At 35.8% G+C, this 14,584-nt stretch overlaps 1 protein-coding gene across 3 annotated transcripts in view; it reads left to right on the forward strand.

The window, feature by feature from the left end:
• The window catches only part of LOC127963268 (membrane-associated guanylate kinase, WW and PDZ domain-containing protein 2), a 66,623-nt gene that overhangs the window by 30,409 nt on the left and 21,630 nt on the right, over positions 1-14,584 (forward strand). For all 3 annotated transcript variants that reach the window (XM_052563085.1, XM_052563086.1, XM_052563087.1), the window contains exons 4-9: positions 3,012-3,131; positions 5,475-5,648; positions 9,947-10,118; positions 10,878-10,948; positions 12,464-12,631; positions 13,562-14,096. In XM_052563085.1, the coding sequence (XP_052419045.1) occupies positions 3,012-3,131; positions 5,475-5,648; positions 9,947-10,118; positions 10,878-10,948; positions 12,464-12,631; positions 13,562-14,096 (1,240 nt within the window). The remainder of the gene's footprint in view (positions 1-3,011; positions 3,132-5,474; positions 5,649-9,946; positions 10,119-10,877; positions 10,949-12,463; positions 12,632-13,561; positions 14,097-14,584) is intronic.

A 14,584-nucleotide genomic window follows, 5' to 3' on the forward strand; every position in this document is an offset into this window, starting at 1 on the left:
TCCACCGCTAAAGAGGAGCGCAGGACACAAAGGATTAAACCGCTTAAAGGAATTAAGAAACGGTCGGCCGTCTATCAATTATTCATGCAATAGAATCAAATTAAATGGCTTTTATAATGGGTAAGTACAGAGGGGTATCTTTAGAGAATAGATTGCATGCTGCACAGATTTCTCTGCTTTTGTATGATGTTCAGTGAACTTTCCAAATCAGCTGGTTTGATTGCATTTTGAAAACTATAAATTACTTTTAAAACTCTTTTATATATCACGATACATGAAGGATTGATTGAAGTTGCATTATTGTCCCTTTGGCATCATGTGTTTGTCATTAGTTTGCTTTGTGTGTGTGTGCCTTGAGGATAGTTTGTGGGTCTCCACCACAGTGGAAATAAGCTGTATCAGCATGCCCGGCTGAATAGCCCTGTACTAATGTAGAAGGAAGACTTCTGCTGAGCGTGAACTGAAGTGTCACTCTTGCTCTTGTCTAGCTGTAGGTCTCTCCATCTGTCATGAAGGACCTTGGGTAGGCTGAGGTCACCGTGAGGTTATTAATAGAAGGTCACCATCGTGACACAATGGGTCAGAAACCTGACAAACAATTAACGAGCTCATTATTAATTCATGGAGGGAGAGAGGCGTAATGTGTTCTCGATGTCTCTGATGTGTGCTTCAATCACTTAGCTGGAGCTCTGAGAGAATAATTCACACTGAGCTTGTCTGGTGTCTATGAGGAAGTATCACTGAAATCCTCTCCAGCCTTTGGGAATCTGCTGATATTTGTAGACTTGTAAAAGAGTGGGAGATCTATAGAAGAATATTTTAGCATATTTGTAATAGTAGCAAGCAGTTGCCAATAACTATATTTCCATTCCATTACTACTTTATATTTATATATACAAATTTAATGTATATACAGTATATATAGCTCCTGTTCAGTACCCTTCAGTTTTTTTCATGTAAATTTGCACTTTTTTGTAAGTATTTAGAGTTTTTCTTTCAGTGTTTACATTCACATTTCTGCCTCAATGTAAAATATAAAGATAATTGGGAGAAAATTTGAAAAAATATATATTTTCTTGCAAGCTGGAAATAAAGATGCCGATTATGAGATGTCAGCTTTACGTTATGATAAACAAAGTTATGACATATGAAGTCACAATTAACTGTTAGATAAAAAGACAAGATTATTAAAAATAGCCACAGATTTGGAGATATGACGATTTGGGATACATAAGCACAATTGTTAAAAATACATAGTTACACATTTAAAGATACAAAGAAATCATTGAGCGATTAAAAAGGCACAATTTTGAGATATTAAGGTCCAGTTGATAAAAATAATTTCATTGGTGAGATATAAAGAGATATACAGCAAAAGTTACTATTTATATATAAAAGCTATGTATAGGATCTTTATATATAAGATAAAATTGTGATATATAAATGTCCATTTGGGAGGAATACTTGGATTTGTTAGATATATCACAGTTATGGGAAATAATAATGATAATGGTTAGTATTTGTAAATTTGTAAGAACACTTGAATTATACTTTTTGAGATATTAAGTCAAATTTATGGTAAAGTGCAAATACAATTGTGCTAACAGCAGTACTGGGAGAAATAAGGCCACAATTTTATTTTATTATTTTATTATATATATTTATTTTTATTTATTTTTATTTAATTTATTTTTATATTTTATTATTTTATTATATATATTTATTTTATTATATATATATATATATATATTTTTTTTTTTTTAACAGGGCTTCCTAAAATGCGCACACACACACACACATTCACACACACACACGCACACACACACACACACACACACACACAACTGTTAAATAGCAATCAAATTACTTCCATATCTTGTGGAAATTTAAATCAAATGTATACGTTTACCATGAAGACACTGACAATGTTTATTAAAGAATTTGTCCTCTTAACATTGGCCTACTCAATTGCATTTGCTCTTCTTTCTGGCATATGTTTGTACACTGAACTCTGTTTGGTTGTTTCTTTCTCACATCTATTAACCCTCTATCCATTTCGTTACGTGTCCACTGGCATGGAAGAAACCCGCTCAATACAGTCCCAACCACCAGCAGCCTGCCACTGCAAAACACACAACAGTGTGCTTGTCTCCACGATGATCTATGATAACGTCAATAAAGTCATTGTGTCTATTACTGATTATTAAACCAACACACAGTTGCGCATACATCACAACACACAGTTTGCAACTGCACAACTCGTGATACGTAGAGACCTTTCCAGTGTTCACAGCAGTATCCTGGCCCAGAATCCTCTCACTGCGTGTGCATTAGGCATTGCTTAATTTTGTACACACACATATGCTCCCACACACACCCTTGAGGCCAGCCTTAAATTAGACAGACGATGCATTCTCGCTCTCCTCGCTCCGAGTGTCCTCTCATCTCGCTGTGATTGACGTGTGGTGGGTGTGGCGGGAAGTAATTCGGTCTAATCATTCCAGCAGGCCCCTGGCTGTGTGAGCTGCGGGTGAATACATCAATACACACAAACAAGCACACTGCAGAGTGCAGGACCTCCGAGCCAAGCACTGGGACTAATGTTCATGTTGTGATGTACTGGGGGATTTCGCTTATCAGACTCTTAATTAGAGATATTGAGGCAGAAAGGAGGTAGGATCTGTGTGTGCGGTAGAGGGGCGATAAAGAATTTGTGATTGATGTTGTGTCAGTGTGGAGCCGTTCAAAGCCTGCGGAGAGAGGGAGGGCCGTGTCAGATTTTCGAGGCTGGATCGCTGTAATTGGTCTGGGCTGTTCATAGCCCTGTTAACTTGTCAGTCAGGGCTGGATGGAGAGGGGATAAGATGCCATCTTAATCTGAGAGCGCACACACACACACACACACATTGAGCTGAAGGCTGCAGTGCGGGTCAGCGATCTGTCAATAGTTCTGTAAGTTATTTGGGCTTGCTGTATTTAATGCATCCCTTGCTTTTTGATGCCACCCTCAGGTACGACTAGACAGCCCCGAGACGGCGAGATCACGGGAGTCGACTATAACTTTGTCTCCGTTGAAGAGTTCTTCTCGCTGGAGGAGTCGGGGGCGCTGTTGGAGAGCGGGAAGTTCAAAGGTCAGCCCGCATGATCCCATACTTGATTAATTTATGAATATGAACTGCAGTGCAAATGAAATGCTTCCTCGTTTTAATGTTCTTTAGATGCTTTTTAAGGTTGTGCATTACATCTATGACACTTTTTTTTCATCCAGTGTTGATCTATTGATTGGCAGTTCTAAGAGCTCCATTTTCACACATTAACATGCATCAACACAACTGTTGTGTTGGCAATACTTGTCTAGCCATCAGCTCAAAGTTAAAAGGGATCATTCACCCCAAAATCATCAATTTATTTTGATTCCCACACCAACCACTTTTCAAGTGCCTGTTCTGGTCATTATAGTTTGACAGTGCTCATCATAGACTTATTGTTGTAAATAGAAAACTGAATTTCTAGGGTTATTGTGAGACCAGAATCATAACCGATAATAAGAAAATATAATGATATGAGGCTTTAAGTCTACTAGTGAAAATGCTTCAGTTTTGCATTTGTCTTTAGCGAATCCTGACAGTACTTGAGCAGAATGAGCAGAATGTCTTTTTATTGGTATTTTAATATCTTAATATATTAATATGGTTGAAGGATCAAGCAGCTCAACCTGACTGATGTATTGTTATATGGCACTAACATCTAAAATACAGTCATGAGTCAAAATCAAACCGAACACAGAATAAGCTGAACTATGAGTAAGAACACTGTAAAAAAGGAGTATAATTTTAACAATAAGAATATTATTAAAATGCAATGGTAAAGGTTGCTACAGGTTATTCTGTATGTGTTTATCTTTTTATGTTTTTTGTTTTTTTTACAGGATTATTCTAGAAATCACAGCTGCCAGGATTTTTTCGTAAAAACAACAGATTTTTATTTTTACAGTGTATTATTTCGCTTTAGTTTATCGCATTTTGTCTAGTCAGCTGTAGCCTTTAAGTAACTGATCTTTTTTTTAAATTGTAAATTGGAGAAATGCGATCAGGTTTTTACTTTGAGCCACACAAAGTCAGTTTATACTAAACAGAAAAGCTCATAAAATAGTCATTTCCCTGCAAATGTATCGCAATTCAGTGTTCACTGTGGGACTGGAAGCTCATTCGTCTTTCAGCATCATTACTGCTGGCTCTGTGACACGTGTGCCTTTAGCATGTGAGTTATGGCTCTCAGGGGCAGGATCACCTACCTCGCCTGATTAAACAAGTAAAATGTATTAGCATAAAAAATGCAGCCGCATTTACAAAATGCCATAAACGCCATTCTCACCTTGCCAACACGGCAGGATATGATTTACTTACCACTGCAAAGGCAAGTTACTCAATCAATAACAGACGGAGATCAGGGTTCAGATCCGTTGAAAGATCTGAAGACATAATATCACTCCTGTTGTATAGTTTTCCATCCTTAAATCCCTATCCTATGTAAAATGTTATGTTAAGATAATAACCCATATGAGATCAAATGTGACACATTTCCTGGACAAAGAGGTCGGAGTGGTTCAATGTTTTGCTGAGGATATTATTAACCCTAAAAATAAGTGCCTTAAAGGGTTAGTTCACACAAATAGCAAAATTATGTCATTAATAACTCACCCTCATGTCGTTCAAACCCGTAAGACCTCCGTTTATCTTTGGAACACAGTTTAAGATATTTTTGATTTAGTCTGAAAGCTCTCAGTCCCTCCATTGAAGCTGTGTGTACGGTATACTGTCCATGTCCAGAAAGGTAAGAAAAACATCATCAAAGTAGTCCATGTGACATCAGAGGGTCCGTTAGAATATTTTGAAGCATTGAAAATACATTTTGGTCCAAAAATAGCAAAAACTACAACTTTATTCAGCATTGTCTTCTCTCCCGTGTCTGTTGTGAGAGAGTTCAAAACAAAGCAGTTAGTGATATCCGGTTCGTGAACGAATCATTCAGTTCACCAAATCGAACTGAATCGTTTTAAACGGTTCGCGTCTCCAATACGCATTAATCCATAAATGACTTAAGCTGTTCACTTTTTTAATGTCGCTGACATCCCAAAATGTATTTTCGATGCTTCAAAAAATTCTAACGGACCCTCTGATGTCACATGGACTACTTTGATGATGTTTTTCTTACCTTTCTGGACATGGACAGTATACACTACACACACAGCTTCAATGGAGGGACTGAGAGCTCTCAGACTAAATCTAAAATATCTTAAACTGTGTTCTGAAGATAAACGGAGGTCTTACGGGTTTGGAACGACATGAGGGTAAGTTATTAATGATATAATTTTGCTATTTGGGTGAACTAACCCTTTAAGAATCTCTTCATATAATGACTGCTGAGCAATAATTGTCCCTGAATGACATGCTTCTTTATATTTACTGGATTAGGGAACTACTACGGAACCCCTCGTCCAGTTCACATTAATCCTGATAGTCCTCCCATCACCTACCAGGAGCACCGCAACCTGCTGAGAAACTTCCGCACACGGAGCAAGTCCCTCAGCAACCTGGAGAAAGCAGGCGAGGAGGGAGACAACAGCGAGGAGGACTCGGGTCTATCAGGTAGGACGAATACCCATCATTCACTGCATGCACAGCATTGATACTGTTCGAAATCATTTAATTTAAACTTGTCAGATCAAGCTAATACACAGATGCCTAAAAGTGCCTGTGCTAAGTGGCTGTGATTATTCTTTGTCTTTTCTTGTCTTGCATGCTCAAATTGACAGCAGAGTAGTTACCAGGCAAATAATTACTTTTTCTTTTGACTCTGATGTGAGCTCTAACATATTCTCTTTCTTCTTGAGAAGCCTGTAAACCTGTGCTCCGTGTGTTATATTTCAGGGTGTCTTATCCTTTATTATTATTCCACCCTGACATTTAGATCTGAGGGGAATATGTGGGCACAATACACAATATATTATATCAGAGGCTTGTCATTACACAGAATTATATTGTTATGAAACCACAGATTTTTGAAATTTGATTTGATTTGATTTTTCTTTTTCGTAGACATGATTAAATTACATATGATTTGTATTGAAGACAGATGTTTTATAATCAATGTTGGTTGCAGAGCAAATAAAAGGTCAGTGTGGCATCAATCTCAGCTTCTGTTCTCCCGGAAGTCTGGAGAAATAGATTTGGCACTGGTTCTTTTGCGATGTAGTGAGCTTCCAAGCATTCTTAACTAACTATTAACCAATTGCTGTAAGTGCAGACTTTGAGAGACTGGTCCTTGAGCAGCTCAGATCCCTGTCACAGACCATCTGGGCTTTACTGCAGTCTGCCACCAGCCACACATTTGACAGGATGCTGTTCTGACCTACATAGTCCACAGGGCACGACGCTCCCACCTTGATAAAGATGGCACCGCTGCCAGGATTATGTCTGTCTGGTTAGCTTTCATTTGGACTTTTCCAGTGTCTTAAACACCATTGTGCTCTTAAACTTGCAGACTCCCCTATCTGTCTCAACCACTGTAATAGGTTTGAATCACAAGTAATCGGATTTTCCTTGATATGTTAAGGTAGAAATGTTAATAAAAAATAAAAAGACAGCCATTTAGCATAATTTCATTAGTGGTAAATTATATTTTGGCAATGCAGATGTATTGGCGGATGTTTGGCATTTTTTTAAATTATCGTAATGGCTGAAGAGCTTTCCTGTGTGGCCGATGTGTCTTTTATTTTGACAGCTTTAAATTATAGGTTTTTTTTTTTAACTATGCTGCGTTATATCTAGTTGGCCGCTATTTCATATTTTATGTAATTGTAACAATTTTAATTTCACATGTTAATTAATAACTTAATTTTTTTAACAAATTAAATTTCAGCAATTGTTATGCAGTGTTTTTAATATATTTAAATTAAATAGAGAGCAGAGGGGTCAATATATATGATATCACACTAAGATATCAGCATATATATATATATATATATATATATATATATATATATATATATATATATATATATATTTAAGTCCAGTCTTAACAGTTCAGTTAACAATTGCCACATTTCAGCACTGATCGTTTTGTGATACAGTTAGTCTCAATGCAGTGCTGAGGTTGCAATTAATTTGCTGTTAAATCTAGGAATGTGGTGAGTTAAAGTTTAGATATAGCTTTAACAACATGATTTACATGGGTTAAATTCCCAGCACTGATAAATGTACTCTGGAAATGCAATGCAAATCTCTTTGGTTAAAAGCATCTAACAAATGCATAAACGTCAAAACACTTTGCTTAACAATTACACATTGCAAAATATTATCCATAAAAATTATGTTTTTCTTCTGCACATTAATTATATTAAATATTCCATAACATATGGTATGTGGACTAAAAACAAAAAAAATGAATGGCCATATCCATCATGATTACTAAAATAGCATCTATATGCCAAAGTTCATGGTATCATTCGCCTCTAGGGTGTGTATATATGACACTCCAGCCAAGGGTGTGTGTGTTTGTTTACAGCTGGGCTTATGATTCTAGTGGGAATATGCTAATTACCTCAGTACAGAGTGCAGGTTGCAGATGTTCAGCTCCCAGCTGGGGATCTTTCATATCCACTTTTCATTGTATACAAGCGCATATGGTATTTCAAGTGATATAAGAGGATGTCTTTATATTAAAGAATAGTTAGGGACAGGTTCAGTTTGGCAGCAGAACAGCTTTCTCTTTAGATAATTGAACAGCCATTCAACATATACAGACGATGTATTTTTAGTTGCAGTGAATTACTCATTATAGAGGCATACAACCCTTGAGGAAAAGTACACTTCAGCATGCTTTTAGAGGAAGTACTTCGTTTGGAAATAATATTAATATCTTATACTATTATATAAGAACATTTGTGCAAAATTACATTTTCAGACACTTTTTTGCATGTTATTTACAATTAAAATAAATGCATTATAGATTTTACATTTATATTAACTGCAATTTAATTTAACCTAAAAGTGTTTTTTTTTTGTCACTTAAGTAAGACTTCATATCGAAATAAACAATTTCATAATTCTAGAAATATGATTTAAGTGTACTGTAAAGCATGACAAAAGATTATTAAATCCCAATGATTTAATTACTTATGCTATACCGAGTTTAATTATCCATTAATCCGAAACTATTTTTGGTTTCATTTTCCAGCTTCATGAAAACTGTCATTTTAGTTTTGGGTAAAAAATTATTTTCAGTATATCACCAAAAAAGAAATTTCTTAGTAATTTCTAAGTATTTCTAAGTATTTCTAAGTCTATAAGTCATTTATCGTTAGAGATTGTCAGAAGACATTTGAGAGTTTAGACTAGAAGCCGACAAATCTGTCCAGTCAACTCTTTCATAACTTCACTGGGGTTTTGTTTGTCTGTGCACTTTTGTCTGGCCCTGGTGTCTTCACCCCATGGGCAGTGGCACAGATGACAGAGGCATCGATCAAAGCATGACATTGAAGCCAATCAACAGAGGAGGTTTACATACCGATCTGTCTCTATGGATTATATGTACCGCTCTGTCTCTTAGACGCTGACCCGGCTTACAGTGCATTTCACAACTGACACTGAAGTGATTTCATTTAGACTGTTGAATGAGGAAAACTCGGTTTTGCTTTTTAGTTGAATCCATTTTGTGAGAGAACATACACAAACAAACACCGCATTCTGCACATTTCATTACTTCCTATGTACTGTGTACGGAATACAAAAGTCACCTCTGAAGCTGTGATGGCTGCTATGGCGATAAACACGGCTATGTTTTGGCATCTTTTGGCTGTAGAAACATGAATGGTTACAATTTAATGCATTTTGAAGGGTCAGTGACAAATAGCAGTGGCCAGAAATTTTAGTTTTAAAATTTGGTAAAAAAAAAAAAAAATTATTGTTGGTTTCATGTGATTTAATATGTTTTAATACCATTTTATTTAATAACCATTAAGATGATATCAAGTAATTCATAAACATCTTTAAAGTTTTTCAGGATTTGTAAAAAATATATTTTATGCCATAAAATATATTAAATTAACTGATGCTTTTAAGGCAAATCTGACTTTTTTTGCCAAATCACTTAAAAAAAATAAAAAAAGAAGAAATTCTTAAGGTTTTCTTTTTCATCTTTTTTTTCTGATCGTGGTATTTTATGAAAAAGTTTTGTATAAAAAATAATAAATAAATAAACATAAATATAATATAATTAACTGTTATAAATATAATAAATACATTTCAAAATAAACAAAAATTGCAGTTGTGATGTTCAGTATTTTTGAATAAATCAATAGAAAGAGAAACAGTGAACCACTGAGTGTTGTTAAACGTAAATTACTTATTTGATTTTATTGAATTAAAAACTAGCTAATCAGTTCAGTTACTACATGACAGCTATATTTAGCTGCAGTGTAGATATGGCCAATCACAGACAAACACATTTTATAGGGACCTCGCATAAACATTATGATTTTTTATACAGTGAAAAACATATATTATATCCCCTGATCCTAACCATACCCTAAAACCTGTAAAAAAAAAAAAAAAAAAGTCCCCACAAGGTCAAAAATGTCAGATTCTGCTGTCTTTGATTGTGGGATTTACCTGAACCACACACAAACTCTGGTGATAAAATGAAAATGCAAATGGCAAACTATATAAATAGAAACCTATAAAATGGTAATTCACAATGATAGTTTTATTTAGCTGTTTATCTTGCTTTTATGTATCCAATAGGAAAAATGAACCCATTTAGATCTGAATAGAAAAGAGAATGACTTGGAGAAATGATTCAGCGAATGATGAAATCGAAGCTTTCAGCCAGAATAGTGTTTGTGTTTCGGTAAGCCATGTCTTGTTTTTTCTATATTGGCATTTAGGTGGTTCGGCCGGGGCGAGCAGTGCCCCCGCCCCCACCTCATCCCCCAGCCAATCACGAGACTCGAGCGGAGGAGACGGCAGTGCCCTGGAGAATGGGCTCGGACCCCGTAGAGGAGCACGGCAAAACTGGGAGATGATGTACAGCGACTCAGGGAATGCCGATTACAAAGAGTAAGAAGATTAATGAAGTCTATATGAATGATTTATACTGTGTTAGTTAGTCCCTAGACCACAAGTTTTAGAGCACTGAAAACATAGCTGATTTAGCTTCAGGACTCTGATTTTACATTGGATATCAAGGGATAGTTCATCCAGAAATGGTAATAATATATTGAAGAATGTCTGTGTTTTTTTTATCAATACAATGAAAGTCAAATTGGGTCCAAAAATGTTCTTGCTTTCAAGTAGCACCCAACATATACCACAATTTCAATACCTTTGTTTTAAGGCAGTCTGGTCCCAATTTTACTGACCTTGCATGGATTTGATCTTAGTTTTTGCGGATAAGAGAATGTCTCTCAACCTCTACTTGTTGAGATCTATATAATTTGGCTTCAGTCAAGTGACGGATGAATTTGTGGCACAGTATGGTAGAATATAAATGGACGCGCTATCTTTGACGTTTAGAGATATGGAAATATTTTCTTCTCTTATTTAAAAGAAGATACTTTTAGATGCTATAACTGCTCATAATTGTATGGCTAACTGCTTTTTATTATTTGTCAGGCTTTCCATCAGTACCTGCAACCAATCAGTTATAGATCCTTGTAACGTAAATAAATAAAACCCTGCATAAAAATGTATTAACAGCACAATTATTTCAGTATGTGCTTAAGTAAAACTCTTTGCTTACAGTCATTTACAGTGGAGAGTTAAATGACTTTGCTATATGACAACACTGACATCTTGTGTTCTGTGTTTGTCCTGCAGCCATCATCTAAAGCCATCCTCTTGGCTCAATCGCAGAGCTTACAGCAGAGACAATGTCTGTATGACTGAATGTAAGATTCTATTCTATTCTATTCTATTCTATTCTATTCTATTCTATTCTATTCTATTCTATTCTATTCTATTCTATTCTATTCTTATGTTTCTCTTTTGCCTTGTTTCCGTTCAGGTTTAGGCCATGCAGTAGTTTTTTATGTAAATAACCTTAAATAGTTAGTATATGCACTGTTTTTATTTTATGCTGCTACATTAGGATACATCTTTCAGTGATATCTGTCAGGTGAAGGGCTATTTATGCATGATATTTAAAATAACAATTACACCTTGAAGTTTTCATCAAAGCACAACAGGTATGAAATGTCATCAATGAGCAAAGCACTTTCCCTTCTAAAATAGCCATGACAAATGTTTGTAAGGTAGGCCTGTTCTGGTTCATTTTTCAGTTTGTTACATGGATCAGTTGGAGTAGTAATTTTTGTGTGTTATTTTGTGTTATCTGCATTTGGAGGTTTTGACATGTTCTTAAGGATCTGCTTGTTGTCGCTTGCATAACGTTGTGTGCAACTACAGTGTGATTTTGAAGAATGGACTGGTCGTTCTTTCCATGAAACCATACAGAACGAAGACTGAAAGATCAAAAGATCATTTTCAGATAATGATATTTCAGATAATAACATTATTATCATTTTCAAATAATAATGTTTCTTTAATATCATTCTTAAGTCATGACCAGCAAAAATAACCTGTTGACCAGACATTTATTTTGTAAACTGTATTATGTCTTTATAAATATATCAATAGAATATATACTTTACACATAAAAATAATAAACTGGCAATAATTAATCTTACCTAAATTGAGAGGTAAATATTATAATAATAATTTAGTATAATTTAAAATTGTATAATGGTATCATTTAGTACTCTTTAATAAGAAAAGAGTATAGATGTTTGAAAACTGTAATAGTATATTTCTCCTTTGAATTGTTTGTAAGATGTAGTACATCACTGCTAACTGTGAGAGAGAGAGTGGTATAAATGTACATATTTTAAGTTTTAAGAACACGATGGTCATTACAGCTTCAAAATAAAATGCTTGCTTTAGAAGGTAGTTTTTCTTTTTTGTGCTTCCTACCAACTTTTACAATGTTGCATGCGATTCTGCTGTTTAACATGCTACGCTTGAACCGTTTATGCTCATAGATGCATATGCTTACCTTTCTCTGTACTTCTACCTCTCTTTTCCTTCAGACATTTCACATTCATGCTTTTGGCAGACACTTAAAGACTTACAAAGCAACTTACAGTGCATTGAAGGTATATATTCTTGTCAGTTTGTGTGTTCCCTGGGATTTGGTCCCATGTTATTAGCAGTGCTAGCAGTTGAGCTACCGGGACAGAATTAAGATTCACTCCTCTCTGGAAAAATGATATATTTTTCTTCACCTTTTACCATCCATCCTATATAATGTCAGTCATTTCTTCTTTTCTTTACTCTTGGTTGGTTCATATTTCCTAATAAGCTGTCATGTTTAAGCCGGTCACCATTGTTTTGTTCTTTCTCTGCAGTGGCAGAGTTTACAGACCAGCCGAGTGAACTGAAAGGCTTCTCTGTTCACACTCGTCTGGTGAAGGGTTCACGGGGTTTCGGCTTCAACATAGTGGGAGGCAGCAGGCGTAGAGAGTTCCTGCAGATCTACAGCATCACTCCCGGAGGACCTTCCACCCTTCACACAGGTAACAGCCCACATCTCTCTGCAGCCGCCCACTGCAGTACAGCACTGTGCTTACAAATAAGGGGATATGTCTTTGTTCTCTATAGGCTGCTGCTGCTCTCTGTCTCTATACACATTGCTCTTTCTGTCCCGCCGTGGATTAGTGTTGTGATTGTGTGATTCTGTTGAACGAGTGTCTCGATCTCCTTCTTATCCTAACGGCCTGCATAGAGTAATCCAGCCACCACTGTGTGCCGACACACACAGTTATAAGGAAAATGTGACATTATGAACACGCTCTCACTTTATTGTGACATGCATGCTTAATAACTGCATGCATCTATGAATTATTTTTGCTCATTTATGAAGACACACCTCTGAGTTTCACAGTACATTTTTAGATGTGATAATGGATTAATACTGTACAGTATATGTATATAGTATTTCCATATACTATATATAGTAGATGTAGTTCTATGCATATATAAGTTGTAAGTTTCATTCATAACAAATTATGCTTTTATGTATTCAAATGCATTCAAATTAGCATTGTCAAGTGACATTAAAGAAATGTATAGTGTTACAAAAGATTCATATTTTAAATAAATGCTGTTCTTTGGAACTTTCTATTTATAAAAAGTGACCTAAAAAATGTGTCACAGATTGCACAGTAGATTAATCCACATTGATAATAATAAGAAACTAGACGTTTCTTGAGCACCAAATCAGTATAATATAAATGATTTCTGAAGGATCATGTGACACTGAAATCAGGAATAAATTATATAAAATATTAATATTTAAAAAATTCAATTGTAATTTTAATTACCATCAAAACCGTTACAATTGACTCCGAACCTTTTAAAAGTAATGTGTTTATAAGCTGTTAATTGAATTTAAGATTCATTTAATGAATGCAGTTTAACACTTAATCATCTCTTGCCTCTTTCAGCGGATATTCTGGTGTACATCAATGATACCTGTGTGCTTGGCTTTTCTCACAAAGAGGTGGTGGAAATGTTGAAAGCCATTCCGGTGGGTCACACTGTGGACGTTGTTGTCCGAAGAGGCTACCCCATGCTCTATAACTCTGACGGCTGTCCGAAGATGCCCAATCCTAGACTAACAGCATCCCTAGACCAGTCACTACATCTACCTCCACCAACCACCACCCAACCCCAGGCCCAGGCTCCTCTCCCATACGCTCAGCTACACCTCAACCACAACGGGCCCATGTGGTCTGATTTTGAGATGGGATCCTCAAGGAATCTCGGAGAGCGGGCATCAAGGTTTAGTTTGGATGCTAATGGGAATTCATCTCCATTTGCTTCTCCTTCAAGACAGCCATCATCATACCAGTACTCTAATGGGTATGGGAGTGGGTTCCTGAGACCACCACGCTCTGCCAGAAGCATCAGGAGGCTACAGAGTGCAGAACTGGCCAGCCAGAGTGACAGCGAGGTGGTGTCTGCGATTGGATCCCATAGGTGAGAGCATTGTATATATGATTGTCACTGCGTTGATTAGGGTTGGGTTGGAGTTATGTTAAAAATGTAAAGTATTTAACTACAGTTTACACAGAATACTTGCTGTAAAATGTAATTTGTAACATATTTCATTAGATTATGAAAATATTAGCTTTTTTTCGTTACAGACACAGTTTTTTTTTGGGGGGGGGGGGGGGGTTATTACTCTTCATCAGACTATACTGTTCAAGTTTTTGCTAACCAAGGCTGTTTTTATTTAATAAAAATACAGTAAAAAAGTCAAATTTAAATCATTATTTACTATATTGAATATATTTGAAAGTGTAACTTGCACTATGCATCTGAATTTCAGCATCATTACTCCAGTCTTCAGTGTCACATGATCCTTCAGAAATCATTCTAATATGCTGATTTGGTGCACAATAAATATTGATTATTACTGTGAAGAAAACAGTTCTTCTGCTAATATTTGTGTGAACATCTTTACA

This window comes from Carassius gibelio, chromosome B8, assembly GCF_023724105.1.
Source record: "Carassius gibelio isolate Cgi1373 ecotype wild population from Czech Republic chromosome B8, carGib1.2-hapl.c, whole genome shotgun sequence".
Classification (NCBI taxonomy): Eukaryota; Metazoa; Chordata; class Actinopteri; order Cypriniformes; family Cyprinidae; genus Carassius; species Carassius gibelio.